Source organism: Drosophila ficusphila, unplaced genomic scaffold (assembly GCF_018152265.1).
Source record: "Drosophila ficusphila isolate 14025-0441.05 unplaced genomic scaffold, ASM1815226v1 contig_197, whole genome shotgun sequence".
Taxonomy (NCBI): domain Eukaryota; kingdom Metazoa; phylum Arthropoda; class Insecta; order Diptera; family Drosophilidae; genus Drosophila; species Drosophila ficusphila.
In genome coordinates, this window is record NW_025064091.1 from 6,837,652 (window position 1) to 6,852,482 (window position 14,831).

Consider the following 14,831-nt stretch of genomic DNA (forward strand, 5'->3'; position numbering starts at 1 on the left):
ATTATATATAATCTATATAATCAAACAATTCGTTTGTGTGGTTCTGTATTTGTGTCTTGAAATCAATATAATATAATAAAATAATATTATATTAAAGTTGACACACAGAAGAAGAGGCACACTTAACCAATTGTAAAAGGGAAGACTCCTCATATATAATATATAAATAATAAATGATATGTATTATTTGTATAATATATATAATATAATCTAATCCCCAACCATATTTGTGATATTATTAAATGCAAATGCAATTGCAGGTGCGCTGTGGATGTTACTACAGCATCGCCAACGACACCAAACAGAGCGGCAACGCGCGGCGGCGGCACAAGCAGCTCAACTACCTGTGGATGTGCAGCAGCGACGGGACCTCGTCGCACATCACCGTGCTGGCGCAGCATCCCCAGCAGGCGGGCAACCTCCGCGAGGCGGGCGCCTTCGATCTCTTCGAGACGCAGGTCTCCGCCCTGGAGTTCGTCAAGGGACTGGATCAGTTGAGGACGCGCGATGAGCCCGCTAGCTTGCTGGGCGATCTGGTCTGGCTGGGAACGGACAGCCGCAAGATCCTCGTTTACTCGGCCAGGAATCCGGAGCAGGAGGAGCAGCTGGGCAGCTACTCGGTGCCGGGGGCCGTGCAGCGCATCCTCTACCACTTCGATGCCGTCTATGTGGCCCTCTCGGGAGCCACGGTTCTGATCTTCCGGCGCGGCAACGACGGCGTTTGGCAGCTGCGCGATCCGCAGACCATACGGCTGGGCGACTCCGACCTGGCGGTGCCCAGCCTGCTGCCCATCAACATGTGCATCTATGCCTCCTGTGGCAACCGGGTGTACGTGATGAACGCCCTGAATGGCGAGATCCAGCGGAGCTTCGAGGTGCAGCACGGTGCCAGCCAGCAGGTGAACCTGATGGCCCACTCGGGCATCGGCCTGTGGATCTCGCTGAAGAACTCGACCATGCTGTGCCTGTACCACACGGAGACCTTCAAGCACCTGCAAGACATCAACATCGCCTCGAGCGTCCTGCGGCACGACGGCAAGAAGGAGCAGCCGCTGAACAACAGCTCCGTCTACGTGACCGCCCTGATGGCCTGCAAGGGACTGCTCTGGGTGGGCACCAATGTGGGCATCGCGGTCACCATTCCGCTGCCGCGACTCGAGGGCGTGCCCATCATCAGCGGCGGCATCAACATGTCCTGCCACGCCCACTTCGGACCGATCACCTTCCTGCTGCCGCTCATCCCCAAGGTCTATCCCGCCTACAAGCCACCGCCGGTGGGCGTGGCGCCACTGGTGCCCAGCATGGGCGACGACCTCCAGCTGCCGGCCATCGATGCGGACCCCAAGATCCAGGAGCTGGACGACAGTGCCGTTGTCGTGCTGCGACGCGATCTGGTGAAGGAGGAGGCGGTGGTGGCCACCGATTCGGCGGCCTCGTCGCCGCGCAGCTCCAAGCTGGACAAGCAGAACTCGCTGGACCAGAGCTTCACGGCCAAGATACGCGCTTCGCTGGCCAATTCGCCGGCGTTCCATCGCAAGCGATTCCGCGATGATCCGAACAGGATGTCGAAGACCTTGCCCCGCGGTCTGGGAGCCACTGCCGCCGGCGGGGGAGCAGTTGGAATGGGAAGTGGAGGAGCAGCGGCCAGTGGAGGTGGCACCTCGTCTGGGGGAAACAGCTCGCAGCACGGAGAGCACGGCATGTGCGATGTGTACGGGCTGTATGGCAAGCTGATATTCGTGAAGGAGGACTACGACGCGGAGGAGGGCAACCAGGGCAACCTGATGGACATGATGTACGAGGGCATGCGGCGGTCCGATCCGGAGCTGGCCGCCATACCCGGCAAGGTGTGCACCCTGGACAGGCGCCTGCGGATGAAGGCCTCGCGGCCGAGATCACTGGACCTGTCCAACTGGTCGGTGGACTCGAAGTCCTCCAGTCTGTACACCTCGTCGGGCAGCGAGGAGAGCATGGGCATCCGGCACTTTGGCGGCCGGTCCGTCTCGCGCAACAGCAGCAGCGCCAGCCACAAGACCTCCGGCACGGGCAGCGATCTGGGCAACATATCGGAGAACGGACTGATGACCACGGCGGACATCCACCACCACCAACAGCAGCAGCAGCAGCAGCAGCAGCAGCAGCAGCAACAGCAGCAGCAGCAGAGCAGTGCAGCCAGGCAGGAGGAGATGAGCCGACTCAACGCCGGACTGGACAAGCCCGCCGCCGCGGTGGCCACTCTGAAGAGGAAGCAGAAGCAGACCAGCAAGCAGCAGCAGCAGCAGAGCGCCGACGGCCCGCGGACCGTGATCACCCTGATGGGCGGACGCGGCTACTGGCGGCAGATGTGGTACAACGGGGCGAGCGGCTCGCCCAGCCATAAGAACAGCAGCTCCAGCTTCGGAGGAGGCGGAGGCGGAGGCAGCGGCTCCTCCGGCTCCAGCGGACAGGCGACGCAGGCGGGCGGCGGCAATCCCAGCTGCTCGCCGCTGACGGCCAACTCCAATGACGCACACATCGTGGTGTGGGAGAAGAAGTTATAATCGCAGGAGCTGGTGTGCTGCTGCACCCTTCAGCAGCATCCCCACCAGCACCATCCGCCGCTCACCGAGCTGTGGCGCCGCGTGGGCGAGCAGCAGCAGCTGCACCTGCAGCAGCAGCACCTGCACCTGCAGCAGCAGTTGCAGCTGCAGCGACGCGGACGTGGCAGGGTTCGCTTCCGGGGATCGTTCATCCAGCGGGACCGCAGCGCGGGCAGCGATGGAGCAGCTGGAGGAGTGGGAGGAGCTGGAGGATCGGGCGGCGGCATGTTGGGTGCCAGCCTGAAGCGGCTGACCAAACTGAAGCGCGGCGGCAGCCTCAAGGAGTTCTAGATTTGCGTGTACATTGTTTTCGAAATTTAGCTTGTAGACTTACGCTTGTTTATGTTTTTTTTTTTTTTGCCACAATCACATTTGATTTTTTTTTTTGGCCCTTGCCTTGCAGCAAGAAGGGGCATATCGAATATATTTATTAGCGGCCCTGTTAGGTTTCCAATCGAAATCGGAAACAGACTTAGCCTCGAAACTCCAGAAAGAATATCTACTGATTTATTGCTCTGAACTGACCAAATTTGTTCTTGTTCTCAAACGATACAACAACTTAACTGAATCGCTTTTTATGTTTCTTACTTTTATAACAATTTATCAAAAAGCATTGTTAGCTAGAGCTTTCGTATTTTGTTGCTCTTTTGTAAATGTAAAGTATCCTTAAAGATAAAACATAAACTCTTGGATGTAACTAGATAAGTTTATTTCGGAAACCGAATTTAAATCTAGATAAACTCGTATTTAGTCAGTTTAAAGATTAAACTTAACCTTCCTGAAATCGGTGTTCTAAAAATTGGAGAGAATTCGGAAGCAGCGCTAATTTTGAATAAGATTTGGAGTCGGAAGCCGCCACAGGGGTGTATATATAGCAAATGTTTTTTTGGAGAAACCTAGTGTTTAGTCAGCTTTTTCTCAAACTCGAACAGCCAACTATCTCTTTTCGTTCTTGATTCTCGCGTAAGAAAGTGAAACTTAGCCCTAGGGAAATGTTTTTTTTTCGTATGTAGTCCATAACTGAGTATCCAAATATACAAGTGTTTTTTTTTTTCTGTAGTTCTTTAAGGATACATAGGATTTAACTAGATCGGTAAGCGGTTGAGCACACACACAAGAGAGCGGCCAAGCCAACAAGCAAAGGGGAAATTAAGTTGTCTGTTCACTAAGAGATGAAAACAAAGTCGAAATATCATTGTTAATGTATCCGGGAAACTGTCCAAGGATCAGGATTTGTGAATGGTGTATAACGTGGTTATGCAGATGGCTATATAGCTCCATTCCATGACCATGAAAGGCATCTACATTCGATTCTCTGACGCAGCTGGCAGCACTTTCCTTATGTATGTATTATAACGAAACTAGAATTAAACAACGTACTCCCCATTTATGGATAAACCCAATTTGTAGTACTCTAAAGCCTGTATTTGTGAACATTTACAACAAACAAACGGGAAAGTAAAACAAATGTTTTTTTTTCTGTCAAGTAAATTTATATATATACAGAGTAATGAAGCGAACAAGGAATATCTTATATATACACAAAAACATACTTATATACGATTTACATCTATAAAAAAATATACATGTGTGTGTGTGTGCAAGAAGAATATTTAGCTAAAAATAATACAAAAAAAAAACAACTTGTTTTACGAAGATATTTTTTGTGAACAATATCTTTTGGATACACATATAGAAGTCAAGCATAATGCAATTATGTAACTTTTTATATCATTGTGCATATTTACACAAGAAACAAACACACACACACACATACGCGATAACGCACTCATCTACATATATGAAAATAATATATTTACCTATATATCTACACATATTTACGGGTTCCCCGGGGAGCCCACGTGTACATGTACTTGGATGGCGTATAATTCGGCATCGCTCGGAACTATCTATCTATCCACAGCGAAACCAGTTGCTTTGTCGGTGTTATACAACAAACAAAAAACAAACAAACAAGAGCATTGTATGTATTCAAGAACAAAGAAAATTTATTAAAATATAAAAAAAATTTAATTACTCTGGTTTTTGTTGGATCCTGTGAAATTGGTTAAGCTTCCCTGGGTGAAAAATTGTTGTAAGATATTTCTCAAAAATGTTGCATAGCTTTGGGCATTTGTACGTTACGCTTGCCAACGCAGGTTTGAAACTTGGGCAGATGTGAAAGTTGTTGCACGAATATTATCACCCTATTATCAGGTTCGAAACTTAGCTCGACGTATAGTTCTTTTTCAAAGAACTGTTTGGCATGAAACTTTGATATACGAGGTTTTTATACTCTTGTAGAGGGTATTAGAATTTCAGTCAGAAGTTTGCAACACAGTGAAGGATACACTTCAAACTCCATAAAGCGTATACATTTTCGATATTTATAAAGTAAAATTAAGAAGTTATGCACTTTAGATGCAGTGAATTTTGGTCACTTTTCAGCAAACCCACATTTTGGAAATTTTGAGATGGGTTGTAACTAAACTAACTAATGATGCAGTTCGTTAGAGAATTAAAATACAAACGATTAGAGGTATGCCACATTAAAATCTGATTAAAATTAGAAAAGTTTTGTACTAAGATTTTGTGAATTTTGTGAATTTTGGTACATTTTTAGCACAACCATTTTTTGGAAATACGATCCACATATGATCCACCTACGATCCGCTGGGATTGAAACTCGGATATGGTTATTTGGATTTTGTGGCCTCCTTCTAGGCATTCCTGTGCGCCTGTTATTTTGTTTTTAAAATTTGCCATTTTGACTGTCCAAATGTAAGAAAATCTCTCTTTATCAAATGATTGGATTTCGGACACCAGCCGAACATAATCTGTAGAAGGTCCCGTCTGATAAATATTAGTTAGATTAATTCAAAATACACCTGCTACACGTTTTTGTTCGCCTGGTGTCTAAAATTAACAAGAAAGGAAGCTAGTTTCGGCAAGCCGGAGCTTATATACCCTTGCAGTCATCAAATATGTCGATCAAAATGCATAAGGGCGATATGCCACTTGTAAATCGAATAAAAATTAGAAAGGTTATGCGCCTAAAAGTGCTGGGATCTGATAATTTTTCTCATAATTCGATTTCCAAATAAATAATAAGTTAGTTTCTTATGTTAATGATGTTGTTATAGTATATTGTATCGCAGACCTTCTCCTCGAAGAATCTGGCGCGAAACTTTGCCACGCCCTTCAGTTTCCAACTGCCCTCGTTGATCGATGAATACTGAAAGAGAAATATTTAATACATTAGATATGCCACTTATAAATGTAGTGAACTTTGGTCAATTTTCAGCAAACTAACTAATTCTAAGTACATGACTTTTCTAATTTTAATCAGATTTTTAAGTGCATTGATTTCATATAAATAAATAATTTAATTAAATTTCATGAAAATCGGATGACTATACCATATATGTAGCTGTCATAGAAACAATTGGTGAAAATATGGAAAAAAAAAAATAGAAAAATCGTCATTACTTCAATACTCGGCGAGAAAAATACAAGAAAGGAGTTTTTGTTTGGGAAATGAAGAATCGCAGAATTTTAAAGGTGGCCCTTGTCTAAGCCTCGCAATGACCCAAGTGTTCGTATGACACCCATTCCATATTTATTGTAAATTTAAGTATGATCCGGAAATGAAACTTTCACTTTGCTTATTATTTTATGCTCAGCATAACCATTAGCTGCATTTCTGCATTTTTCAAACCCTATATGACATTGCGAACTGCAGGGCAAGCGAAAGTTTGTAAATACTATTAATGTTATTATCGGCCTTGTTCCAAAAGTCTCTGCACAAATTCTAGCGCAAAATCGTACCTATTTTCTCACCGAGCTTAAAGTTTTGGTTTGTCTATGCCAGTCCTATTTTTGTAAAAGCTCCAAGGATAAACATTTTAAAACCGTTGTAAGCTCCGCTTCGTATTTTGACCCACATAGAGCTTGGTCATTAATTTTAGCCGGGGCAATAGTTTTGCGTAAGGGCCAAAAATGACACGGAGAAAGAGTCGCAGGCGTGCCAAATTGATATTATCAGTAATGAATAATAATGCCCAATAAGCGAAGCGGCTGATAATGACGATGCCGACGGATGCGCCGGGCCATTACATAAACGAAAGCACATTGCACCGCGGCTCCAGCTTATTAGTGTTAATTGTTGGCGACACTTTTATTCCCATTTCCATTTTCATTTCCATTTCCATTTTGCTTTATTTCACCGCTCGTCTTTCAATCGTCGAACTTGGCAAGTGTCTGTCCCCCTTAACGCTTAACGAGATTGCAGCTCGTCTGTCCGTCGGCCATTGGCTGATAAATGAGTCTGGGCCAGACATTATGCAATATTAAAGGCCCTAAGGCGATTGGGACCGGTACCCAAAATAGCCACCGAAATACGCCGCAGTCCAAAAAATATATGATGATGATGCCTCGCAAGTTAACAATTTAAAGTCTGCTCACAAGAAGTCATTTAAATATGTATTGCAAACATCACGATAACAAAAGGCGTGAATATGGGCCGAGACGTTGGTTCTTCTTTATGTATTGCAAAATAAATATTAATAAAAGTAATTCATTGATATGGTTAAATGATAATTTAGGGGAAGCATGAAATTAGCAGGGCTTATAAAGAGGTGTTTTTACAGCTGACTAAAATTATTAAATGTTGACAGAAGCAACATAAAATCAAACCATAAGAAATACACCAAGTTTTGTGTTTTATTTTATTTGTGATTGCGGCTTATTATACTATTTGTGATATTTGATTATTTATGAACTCTTTGATGCCAGAACAAAGGGACAATTCGCGAGAAAAAAAGGGTGAAGTTGGAAATAAACGGTTGACAGCTGCAGTTGCGACAATTGGATCGATAAATCAGTCGTGTTTATCACAACAGCAACGGCCATAACCGTAACTCCCGCTGGTAATGGCTCCCAGTTCGGAAATCGCCGGGTTGAGAGTTTGTCCATGGGGCCATGACCTGCCCCAAGTGCTTTGCGTAACAACAACAAAAGCGTCGGGGAGTGTGGAGCTTTGTTGTTTTTGGCTTTCCCAGCCAGTCACGATCGCCGCAATTTTCTTGTCACTGTCACCCAAAAAAAAATAAAAAAAAAAAGCGCTTGGCACACGCAACAAAGCAAAGCAGCAACAGAAACAGCAACAGCAACAGTGACTGCCGCAGATACAGCAGCAACATGGGCTTAAAAGTTAAATAAACGTAGCGGCGGCCACAGTAAAAACACTAACAACACCAACAGCAGCTCCAACAGTAACAGAAACAGTAACAACAATAGCAAAAACAATGTTACTACTGCAACAACAACTGGCGATTTGCCGCCGCTGATAAGAAATATATATAAACAATGATTTTAAGGGGAATATGAGATGCTCTTACAGCTTAAAAAGTGCAAAACATTGTAGAGTTTTTATGGTGTATATATATCAATGATACAAATTTAAAATAAACTATAAGTGTTTAACATTATTTCGTTACTTTACAAAGCTGCCTTTTGAATTACGACGACCAATTGTCGGTTAGAGTATAAATGGTTTGCTCGCAAAAACAGCAAACAGCCGCAACGAGCGACAATTTAACGAGGTTTCTGCTGCCGTTGGATGTTGCTGCCGTTTGATGTTGCTGTTGCTGTTGCCGTTGCCGTTGCTGTTGCTGCTGGAAGCCACCGGCAGCAACATTTTGGTCTCTGCCCCAGTCGGCGTCGCTGCCTCTGTCGACTTCTTCAGCCGGCGGTTTCCATTTCATTTTTAAGCTAACGCTCGGCGCGTTCAGCGTTTTAATATTTAATTGTCGTCGATCGCGAGCGGTTGTCATTGCTCGAGAGCCCCACTGAAATAGTGGAATTGCCATTTGAATTGCACGACCATACCGTTACCGTTAATCGCGAAGTGATCCGCGGAATTTCTCAAGAAAGCCACAGAATACTTGAGTCGCGAAACGCATTTTTGTTCAGTGATCTCGTTTGTTTTTTTTTGTTGAGTGTGGAGAAACAACCATGATTCCCTGGACCGTTGCCAGCCTGGCCCTCGTACTAGTCCTGTGGCCCGTGGATATATCCTCGCGCAGCTATAGCAACGGGCTGATCTTCTACGAGCTGAAGTCCCACCAGCCCTACCTGCCGCCCACGGTCAGTGTGTCGAGGGGTCGCAATCTGGCCAGCGTCAAGTACTCGGAGAAGGGCTCCATTTGGTCCACCTTCGGGCAGCCCTGCGAGTGCAGCGGACCCACTTGCGGCTGCTGCGCCGGTCTCAAGGTGGATCAGTACCGCTTCGACCAGAAAGGTGAGGAACAAGAACTCTGATTTAGGCTTGTATCTGACAAAGATGGTCAGTGAATTTTTCAATCAAATGTATTTGTAAACTACCTAAGAGTTCAACATACTTTTTTTCGTTTATTAAGGATATTCAAAGGTTTTACTTTCAGTATAGTGTTTAGCCTTAATATCTTAATATGCAATAATGCCTACTAGTTTAATATGCCCCCACGGAGTGATCCGCTGGCCATGTGTTTATAAATAAATCAGGATCAGGTTGCGATCACTTAAGCCCGATCGGATTCGTGGCTCCTGGCCTGCGGGTGTTGGCCGTTTCCTCGGCTGTGACTTGGACTGAATTCCAAGCCGATTTCCTTGGCCAAGAAACCGATCTTGGCCGCGAGTTTTGGCGGAGCATGCCGGAGACTACAATGCGAGCGGTGGGTTTCCATTTCGCTCGGCTTCGCTTCGTGACATGCCAGCATTTGCCAATCAAAATGCCACAAATTGTTGGCGCTTCCAGCGGTGGCCACCCCCTCATCCTCGCTTGCCTGGGATCCGCGAAACAGTTTGCCACCCGCCACTTTCATTCATTGAATGGAATCGTTTCATTGTTATGTCTGTCTGTCTGTAATTTTTTTCTTATTCAGCGTTTTCTTTCCATTTTGCCTCTATTTGCAGTGTGCGCCAATGTGAGCTTCGTTCCCCATCTGGAGGAGGCCCAACTGGAGGTCTATCTGAACGGCAAGCCCTCCTCGAAGTACGGCATCTCGGTGCGAAATCCGGCGCCCTTCTGCATTCCCGTCATGATGGGCGTTCCCATGGCCATGTGCGTCCAGATGACCGACGTCACAATGGTTGGGAACAACCTGAATATGTGCATGGACTTTGTGGTGCGACTGGCCACCACCGATCTCTTCGAGATGCATTTCCAGTGCATGAGAATGGGTCTCGATGGTCTGCAGTACGTCGACAAGAACGGCAATCCCGTTTTGCCAGCTGAGAGTGGCCAAGGTGACGATCCCGAGGAGTACGAGTACGCAGAGCTGGAGGATCAGCCGGAAGAGTATCCCTCGCAGGAGGAGGAAGTCAAGGGAGAGGCACACACCCAATCCCATCCAGAGCAGAATCCTCCTCAGAAGAACCCACTACTGACCACTGAAAAGGAAAATGAGGCGGGTTACCCATCGCTGATTATTCAACCCGAGGAAAACCAAGCACAGGAGAGCTATCAACCCCCGAAAAATCAAACACTGATCGAAGCGATAAAACAGGACCAGCCTGAGGAGGAGAAGGATACACAAAATGATGATCAAGGTTATCAACCTCTCGTTCACATAGAGCAAACTGTGGAGCATAAACCATATCAGGAGAGTCAACCAGAGAAGACAAACGAAGCTCCCTTCGAGAAAGATCAACTGATTGGTTATCAACCCCAGATCGCAATGGAACCCCAGAAGAATCACCCCAAGGAAGAATCTCCTTCAGAAGACCATCAAAAAGAGGAGGACAATCAGGAAACTGAAGATCACCAGGAGGACGAAGAAATTGAAGAGGTGGAGCCCCTGCCGATCGAAAGTGAAATGCTTATGGCCGGGGATACGGCAGAAGAAGCACCTCTCGAAGAAGAGGCCGAAGAAATGCCAACAGAAGACGCGAAAGAGACGGAAGCCGCGGCGGAGAAAGAAAACGAGACGGAGCAAAACACACCTGACAATGCCAATGGTTATAGCGAGAGTGGCTCGAGGCCAAGTCAGGTAATTGAAACAATTACCAATTCAATAAAAGCCACTGAAGCGCCCACAACAACAACCACTAAAATGCCCACAACAACAACAACAAAAATACCAAAAACAACGACGACATTTAACAAGCCAAACATCGTTGTTATCGATGACACGAACAATGGCGAGAAGACAGCAGCTGAAGAAGAGGACGAAGGTGAGAAGACTGCAGAAGAGGCGAAGAAAGAGGCGGAGACAGGTGAGGCGGAGGGGACAGAAGAAGAAGAGGAAGAAGAAGAAGATGAAGCAGAAACCGAAGAAGAGGCGACAACACTGGCCGGCGAAATGGAAAACGATAGCGATAATGAGATAAACGTGGACGATGATGATGATGAGGTAGAGAAAAAACTCGAGGTGAAGGAACCCCCAAGCCATTTGGTAAAGGGGGAGAAGCTAAAGGAAGAGCCGTTAAAAGAGGGGGCGGGAGAAACAGTGCAAAAGGCGGAGAAAGAGCCTGAGGAAGAGGTTAAGACAGGTCACGAAGAAAAGGTCAAGCCAGAGATCACCGAAGACACAGCCTCCGAGGAAGAAGAAGGCGAAGAGGCAGCAGAAACCGATAATGGAGAAGGAGAGAAAGACGAAAACAACGATGAAGAGGAAGAGGAGGAGGACGAGAATGGGGATGAGGACTATGCCGAGGAGGAAAAAGACGACGAAATTGGAAATGGGGCTGCAGAAGAATCCGCAGATGCAGCAAAACCCGAAGAAAGCGATGTGAAAACTGATGAAAACAGCCATGGCTATGGAAATCCATACACCAATGTAAATGAAAATACATACGCGACGCCGGCATCGAAGTCGTTGTCCCGACATCGCCGTTTTCGCAGCCGCCGCCTGCCACGCCCCCCGAGGAAAACCATTAGCCCCTCCTTAACTTAATTTACTCGTAATTCGTAATTGTTAATGAATTGTTAATGCTAAACGTTGAAGCCTGTTAATTAATACTTATTTATTGTATTTATTGAAACCAACTCAAAGCCAAACTCAAGCGAAATAAATAATAATTGTAATTTAACAACTAAAAATTGAACTTGGTAACAGGGGTTTTTCCAACCCGCTTGAAAACAGTTCAATGGAAAAGTGAAAAAAAGTGAAATTGGAATTTGATTTAATTGTATTGCATTTTTTAGTTTGGGTATCCTGAGGCAAAAATATAATCGGAAGCCTAAAAAAAGAGGCTTGAGGTTTTCTTTTTTTAAATTGATAATCTCGACATAAATTCCTATCAATTTGGCTTTGCTCCATTAGGTGAAAAACCTTTTTGAGCACCAATCTTATTCGTTGATTATCAAAATCGTATTGTTCCTTAAATTAGCGTATCCTGAAAATTATCAGTAGAACTATGTCTTGGACAAGCGGACTAAACAATGCGACCGTGGGCGTCCTGCTGCCGCAACTCCGCCCGTGGCAGCGATTCGAGTGGCGCTCCTGCATCCAGTCGCAGATCTACAGGGATTGGGGCATCTACTACACCCGCCGCCTGCTGCACCGCAAGGCGCTGGACAACTTCGGGATGGCCGTGACCGTCTGCAAGGAGCGGGGGCCACCGTACGATCCGCTCACCTGCCTCCTGCCCCGCCCCACCTCCCCCGCCCGCGTTCGCAGCTGCTTGGACTCGGAAATGGGCATTTGTCGGAGCGACTACAAGTCCTTGTTTCTGCGCGGCCGCTGCCAACGATCGCTGGCCCGCCCGGACTTGGCCCTACTGGACACCCAGCTGGCTCAACGCGCCATCAAGTTGGCTTCCCCTGGGCCGGAGTACAGCGTTGCGGGGACCGCCGACATAGTTGCCGAGAAGTGCCACGACCTCTTCGAGGCCAACGAATTCGAGAAGGCCCTCACCACGCTCCACGTGGAGAGCCGCCCTTTCGGCGGACAGTCCACTTACGGGCGGTTCGGCCTGATCAAACAGCGGGTGAGTGCGTCTTAACAAATGAAACAATTTGTTATATTTTTTGGAAATAGGCGAAACAAAAATATTAATAAGTTTTTCAATTTTAGACTCTTGCCGTTTTCGATGACGCGATGGGCGAATCGCTGCATCCTTTTATGGAGCAGAACAGCAGTGTCCTTGAGGAGGTGAATCGCCGGCTGAAGGAGCTGGCCGCTGACGTGCCCCGCCCCCTTTGGAAGACGTTGCGCGAAAGGCGGCAGTGCGATGTGGAAAGCGTCATTGCCAAGGAGTCGGTACACTTGACCCCGATGGAAAAGGCTCGTCGGTGGGCGACCGAAAGGTTGTACAACTACAACTACATGGGCCGCAATGCAGTCGACATTGCGCTTTTGCGTCAGCTGCGCAACGATCGCAATTTTCTCGACCCGTTGAGGCTAAGGTCCACGGCCCAAATGCGCGAGTTGAGCGAGGAACAGTACACCATTGTCAGAAGGTTTATGGTGAGTCCTATGAACATTAAATTTACTTATTTATAAATACATTTGTATGATCCAATGAACCGACATTTGTCAAAATTTAAATGCATGTTTTTAGAAAATGATGCAGGCCCGCAATCCGCTGTACAACCGGTGGTACAAGAGGCAGCGACGCGGGAGAATCGGCGAGCAGGAGCGGCGGCGGCGCAAGGAGATGCACCTGTTCCAGGCACAGTACCAAACGCGCCGCGACTGCTTGAGGATGCTGCACGAGGTGCACAAGCGTCGGAGGGAGGGTGACTTGGAGGGGCTAACCGACTACGTGGAGCACATAATGTCCAAACACATCGAGCTGAAGACCCATCGAACGCTGCCATGGAAGTGGGAGTTCATCAACGATGTCTACAATACCCTGGCATTGGCCCATTGCGACCGCTGCGCCGTTCCCGCCAACGTTGACTTTTTGGAGCCCAAAAATCGACCGACTCTATATCTACTCAAAACGGAGAAGGTGCGCGACATGACCGTGAGCTTTGGGGGGCCCAACATCTACTTGGAGATCGGGCGCGAGGAGGAGCGGCACAGTCGAATTAAGTGAGTTTAGAGATGAATACAAGAAACCAATATATTTAAAGAATTTATTAAAAAGAGTAACTACATTTTAATAGCCAGAAACTGGAGAATCTGGAGAATCGGCTGCGCCACTCCCCTATCCGATCGAGAGAGCCTATTTGTTCTTCGAGATCGCGCGCTGCCACTTCAAGGAGTCGCGCTTCGACAAGTGCCTAGTTATAGCCCGCAAGGCCTTCAACGGTGGGTCAATTTCAGGCCCTTTTAACCCACTCCTCTAAAGTAAATATGGTATTAACCCCGCAGAGGCCCGCAGCTGCAACAGTTTGATTTGGCGATTCAACAGCATTTTTCTCGGATGCCAAGTGCATGCCGTGCTTAATCGATTCGAGAGACTGAATGAATCGCTGGCGAAGGCAAGTCAACTGGCCCGGGATCTGAGAGCGCCGCATCTGGTGGCCTATATTGCCATTTGCATTCACGTCAACGACTACGATTTGGCCATGCGTCGGATGCGACAGTCGGATATAACATTGCGAAGACCTCGCAAGCGGAGTCCCATGGGCACACTCATTTCTATAAGCTCCCAGGCATCCAATATCAGTATATTACCCTAAAATATAGGACACTAAACTGGTTGCCCTAAGCTCTTAATTTCCCATTTTAACATGCAATTCAAAGCTAAGGGCAGCCAGTTCAGAGTTGCTAACATACTAAAAAATATATGCTGATATTACCATTATACTTAAAACTTTTACTTGTGAATACAAATTTGTAGATATTAAATTAATATTTAAAGTTGCAAAGAAAATTATGGAGTTGAGATTTCACTTGAATTCCATTGTTTCTATAAATTTCCTCGGTAGGTAACTGAAAACATTTGAAGTGCAGTTTAAAATTTGTTTTCTGAACCGAAAATGGGTTAAACGCGAATTCTCCCACGCTGACACTTCAGCACAAAAGTGTTGGATTTTCACAGCATTTAACGTTGGCCCAAAATGTTGCAATAGCTAAATTAGTGAGCGAATCGCGGGAAAAAATTTTAACAAATGCCCCAAAGAAAGACGTACCAAGAAAGAGGGGGCCATTAAGGCCGTGAAAAGCAATAACCCCCATAATCGGGCAATATTATATAACACTCAAATGCCACCAGCCAAGAGCCACTGAAATTATTTAATTATGTTATTGTCTACCTTTCGCGCCGGCAATTATACGACAATTATTACAATATTTATTTGTAATTTTTAATTGTCTT

The 14,831-nt window shown here is 46.4% G+C and overlaps 3 protein-coding genes across 3 annotated transcripts in view; all 3 read left to right on the top strand.

Annotated features, from left to right (window-relative positions):
* The window catches only part of LOC108097967, a 97,403-nt gene extending 92,790 nt beyond the window's left edge, over nucleotides 1-4,613 (top strand). Inside the window, 1 exon segment of the mRNA XM_017200583.2 lies at nucleotides 261-4,613. Coding sequence (XP_017056072.2) covers nucleotides 261-2,540 — 2,280 coding nt within the window. The 3' untranslated portion in view covers nucleotides 2,541-4,613.
* Nucleotides 4,614-8,367: 3,754 nt separating this feature from the next.
* On the top strand, nucleotides 8,368-11,614 carry LOC108097896 (glutamic acid-rich protein). The gene is made up of 2 exons (XM_017200434.2): nucleotides 8,368-8,880; nucleotides 9,534-11,614. Exons 1-2 carry the CDS (start codon nucleotides 8,595-8,597, stop codon nucleotides 11,513-11,515), a joined length of 2,268 nt encoding a protein of 755 aa, XP_017055923.1. The 5' UTR covers nucleotides 8,368-8,594; the 3' UTR covers nucleotides 11,516-11,614.
* A 271-nt stretch (nucleotides 11,615-11,885) lies between these two features.
* On the top strand, nucleotides 11,886-14,327 carry LOC108098159. Its single transcript, XM_017200895.2, is given in 6 exon segments — nucleotides 11,886-12,551; nucleotides 12,638-13,030; nucleotides 13,125-13,600; nucleotides 13,675-13,712; nucleotides 13,715-13,819; nucleotides 13,883-14,327. Coding segments are annotated over 6 exon segments (1,896 nt in total). The 5' UTR covers nucleotides 11,886-11,978; the 3' UTR covers nucleotides 14,194-14,327.
* The last annotated feature ends 504 nt before the right edge of the window (nucleotides 14,328-14,831 follow it).

What these genes read in the sequence shown, in the direction of transcription:
- LOC108097896 (XM_017200434.2), top strand. Translation starts at nt 8,595, where the DNA reads ATGATTCCCTGGACCGTTGCCAGCCTGGCCCTCGTACTAGTCCTGTGG. An exon ending in GTACCGCTTCGACCAGAAAG is followed by an intron (nt 8,881 to 9,533) that starts GTGAGGAACAAG and finishes CTCTATTTGCAG; the next exon opens with TGTGCGCCAATGTGAGCTTC.